Below are 3,646 nucleotides of genomic sequence, written 5' to 3' on the forward strand. Positions count from 1 at the left end.
CACTTTTCTTCAAATTTACAGGAAAAAAATCTATTTGTAGTCATGATTTTTACGCGGAACTTTATTTGGATAGTTTTATTAAACCTCGATTTTTATCGTCGTAGAAAAACTGGAACACCATCTCTTTCGAGTGGGGAGTGTAGCAAGGGTGATGGAACGATGGAACAATGTTGGCAAAGGCAGTAGAGCAAGTTGTTGACCCCAATGAAAATTCATTCGCCTGGAAAGATAGATTAAAGGGCCAACTTTGTCAAAAGGTACAGACATTTTAACGAAAATATATGAGTGAAATGTTTTGAGCCAATTGTATAAATCATTGTGAACGTTGGAATCATTTTTTCATCTATTGTCTTCAAAATAAATGAAGCCTGAAATTCAACCCATCTAACCGTAAATTTTTCTATGACAAAGCCCAATCCAAGAAAGTCGGGGAAACTTTCGATGTCCACCTAGAGAGCAATCTCAGTTAGTGTATCGAGAAGCGGAGACTCGATCTCATCAGGTCATTATGGATAACTTGGTCCCCGAAGATAATTGCAATGAGCGAGGATTGAATATCCTCAAGAAATCTCTGGCATGCACGGATCAACCCGTACAAACGAATGCCAGCCATGTGTTCGTGATTCTGGGGGCTTCCGGAGACTTGGCCAAGAAGAAGATCTATCCAACCATGTGGGCCTTGTACAGGGACAAATTAATCCCCGAGGATACCAAAATCGTTGGATATGCTCGATCCAACTTGACCATGGAAGATATCAAGTCCAAATGCGAACCCTTTCTAAAGGTGAGGGTTCAGTGTTGGCTCTGTCTGTAAAGTCATGAGATTCATGGATATTTTTGCCTTTTATTTGCAGGTCAAGGATGAGAATCGGAGTATTCTGAAGGAGTTTTGGACCATGAACTCTTACGTCAGGGGTCAATATGACGAAAAAGCTGATTTCGAGAACTTGAAACAGGAAATGGAAAAGTTGGAAAAGGCGGACCAGGATAATAACCGGATCTTTTACCTGGCCCTTCCGCCTAGTGTCTTCAAGGCTTCGGCCTCGAGAATCAAGGAAACCTGCATGTCCGCTCGAGGTTGGACGAGGATCATCATTGAGAAGCCTTTTGGTCGAGACTCGGAAAGTTCCGAGGATTTGAGCCAACATTTGGGGCGTCTATTCCGAGAGGACCAACTCTACCGGATTGACCACTACTTGGGCAAGGAAATGGTTCAAAATATGATGAGCATTCGCTTCGCCAACCAAATCTTCTCGCGTTCCTGGAACCGGGACTCGTTGGCGTGTGTGGTGATCAATTTCAAGGAGCCCTTTGGCACTCAAGGACGAGGCGGATACTTTGATAAATTCGGGATCATCCGAGATATCTGCCAGAATCATCTCTTGCAGATATTATCGTTGGCTTCCATGGACAAACCACCTACAGTGAGAGCCGACGATATTCGCAACGAAAAAGTGAAGATCCTCAAACTTATTCCCCCTGTGGTGGTCGAGGATGTCGTCCTTGGGCAATATGTGGGTGATCCCGATGCCAAAGAAGAGGAGAAGCGCTTGGGTTACAAGGACGATAAGGGTGTCCCAGAGGACTCGGTCACACCCACGTATGCTGCCTGTGTCCTGCGAATCAATAGCGAGCGATGGGAAGGCGTGCCCTTCATCATGCGAGCGGGGAAAGCCCTGAACGAGAAGAAGGCCGAGATTCGCTTTCAGTTCAAGGATGTCCCCGGAAACATCTTTGGCCAGAGACCCAAGCGAAACGAGCTGGTTCTCCGTGTCCAGCCCAATGAGGCGATCTACTGCAAGATGATGAACAAGGCACCCGGCATGAGCTTCACCATGGAGGAATCCGAACTGGACCTCACCTACAAGGACCGCTATTCGGACGCCCGATTGCCCGAGGCCTATGAGCGACTGATCTTGGACGTGTTTGTGGGCTCGCAAATGAACTTTGTCCGATCCGATGAATTGCGTGAAGCTTGGCGGATTTTCACCCCGTTGCTCCATGAGCTGGAAACACGTAGACAAGAGCCCATTCCCTACAAATTCGGCACGCGAGGTCCCAAAGAAGCCGATGAATTGGCCCAGAAGAACAACTTCGTGTATACCGGAACCTACGAGTGGATTTATGAAGACGTCTAAGAGCTAGCTACTAGCTTCTATTCAATACCATTGTTTGAGACGTGTTTTTTATGGAGATTCCGTGACTCGTTCTTATCGTGAAGAAAGGACTGTACGTATGTATGTAGCAAGCAATTTATGCTTTGGAAACGTCCAAATCGCAGGTCCTCGAGACGAAATCTGAATATCTCTGAAAATGCGATAAGTGCATTCTTTAGAACTTCGTTTTACATTCACCTGTTCGGAGTGATTGTCATGCTTTTGTCCTGTGAGGGTCGGGAGGGTCAAATAAAAATTCCGAACGAGCCTTTTCAAATGTCAAAACTAATCTTTGCCCGTTAATGCATTGTTTAGCCTCCAGCAATTAAAGCAGTTTTTATGCGTTCGAAGGCGAACGAGTTCCTTTTTGTGGAAGTCATTTCCAATCCCACCCTTACTGTTAATGAATTTCCAATGATGTCTTGAGGAAGAAGACGCTTTCAAATCCTGGATGAAACCACATGGGCCAGCAAATTGAGGCCAAAGGCAAGTGAGTGAAGGACATTGGTGTGTCGAGAGTGGGCGTTGCAGTTGGGTCGTTAGGAGTCAAGATTTGCATGGTAGACTGGTTTGAGCTTCTCAATTTCGGAGAACGCAGTGTGCACTCCGTTGATGTGTGCCACGCCCTTCGAACGAATTCATCATCTCATTAAGGACCAGCCAAAAAATCGATGACTGCACACAATTGCAATCAGAGGAAGCTTTTACGATGACTCAATTCATTATTCAATTTCATGATGAGGATGCATCGCATGAAGTCTTGACATGGTCAAAACTTGACACGTGGAAACAAATTTGAAAAACGTCAATTTCTTTTTTTTGCATAAATATCTTTCAATCTTTTTTAAGAATATTTCAACATTTTACACCGCTGACGCGACCTTTGGGCACAAAAAGCGATTATAAAAGCTTTTATTTACTTACCAAAAGTTTGACAATCAAATTTGTTTGCAGAGTTTTTTCCCACTTGAGATTCTTTCAACTTTGTCCGGGATTTGCAAGAAACCATAAATCACCATTCACAAGTTCAAAACATAGCTTGTGTACTGTTTTACAAATCTCAAAGAGACAAAAAATGCAAGAACATGACGTTAGATTGAATTGTAAAACGTCAAGAAATGACCTCACTTTAATGTCATCAGGCAATGATAGACGAGGTTTTAACTTTTCCCCCAAATGCAGCCAATGGGATAAGAAAACCAAAGCTTGTTTACATGAGGAAAAAGTGATCAGAGAAACATAAAGAAAAAATCGAATTTTAAGTATTTCTAGTGGTTTTGATTGATTTTAAAGTCCAGACATTTAAAACCAGTTCGGGAATTAATCTGATATTCTGTTTGATTCCTTTCAACTCTTTCAGTTAAGTTTTGCACAAAAAGGTGCACTTAAAAATGGGCTAAATGACAGTTCTACAAATGCGTTAGTTTGCATTTTTCATTTTTTTTTTTCAATTTTGTACTAGTAAAACGTAAGTTTACTCCTTTGAAAAC

General features: G+C 42.8%; 1 protein-coding gene across 1 annotated transcript; it reads left to right on the top strand.

Annotated features, from left to right (window-relative positions):
• The first annotated feature begins 428 nt into the window (after nt 1-428).
• LOC131883583 (glucose-6-phosphate 1-dehydrogenase X-like) lies at nt 429-2,433 on the top strand. The gene is made up of 2 exons (XM_059231085.1): nt 429-784; nt 855-2,433. The coding sequence occupies exons 1-2, from the start codon at nt 509-511 to the stop codon at nt 2,136-2,138; spliced, it is 1,560 nt and encodes a 519-aa protein (XP_059087068.1). The 5' UTR covers nt 429-508; the 3' UTR covers nt 2,139-2,433.
• The last annotated feature ends 1,213 nt before the right edge of the window (nt 2,434-3,646 follow it).

This window comes from Tigriopus californicus, chromosome 7, assembly GCF_007210705.1.
Source record: "Tigriopus californicus strain San Diego chromosome 7, Tcal_SD_v2.1, whole genome shotgun sequence".
Classification (NCBI taxonomy): domain Eukaryota; kingdom Metazoa; phylum Arthropoda; class Copepoda; order Harpacticoida; family Harpacticidae; genus Tigriopus; species Tigriopus californicus.

Excerpts from the sequence above, each read along its gene's own strand:
- LOC131883583 (XM_059231085.1), top strand. The coding sequence starts at position 509 with ATGGATAACTTGGTCCCCGAAGATAATTGCAATGAGCGAGGATTGAAT. Across the intron at positions 785-854 it reads AATGCGAACCCTTTCTAAAG|GTCAAGGATGAGAATCGGAG; the intron begins GTGAGGGTTCAG and ends TTTTATTTGCAG.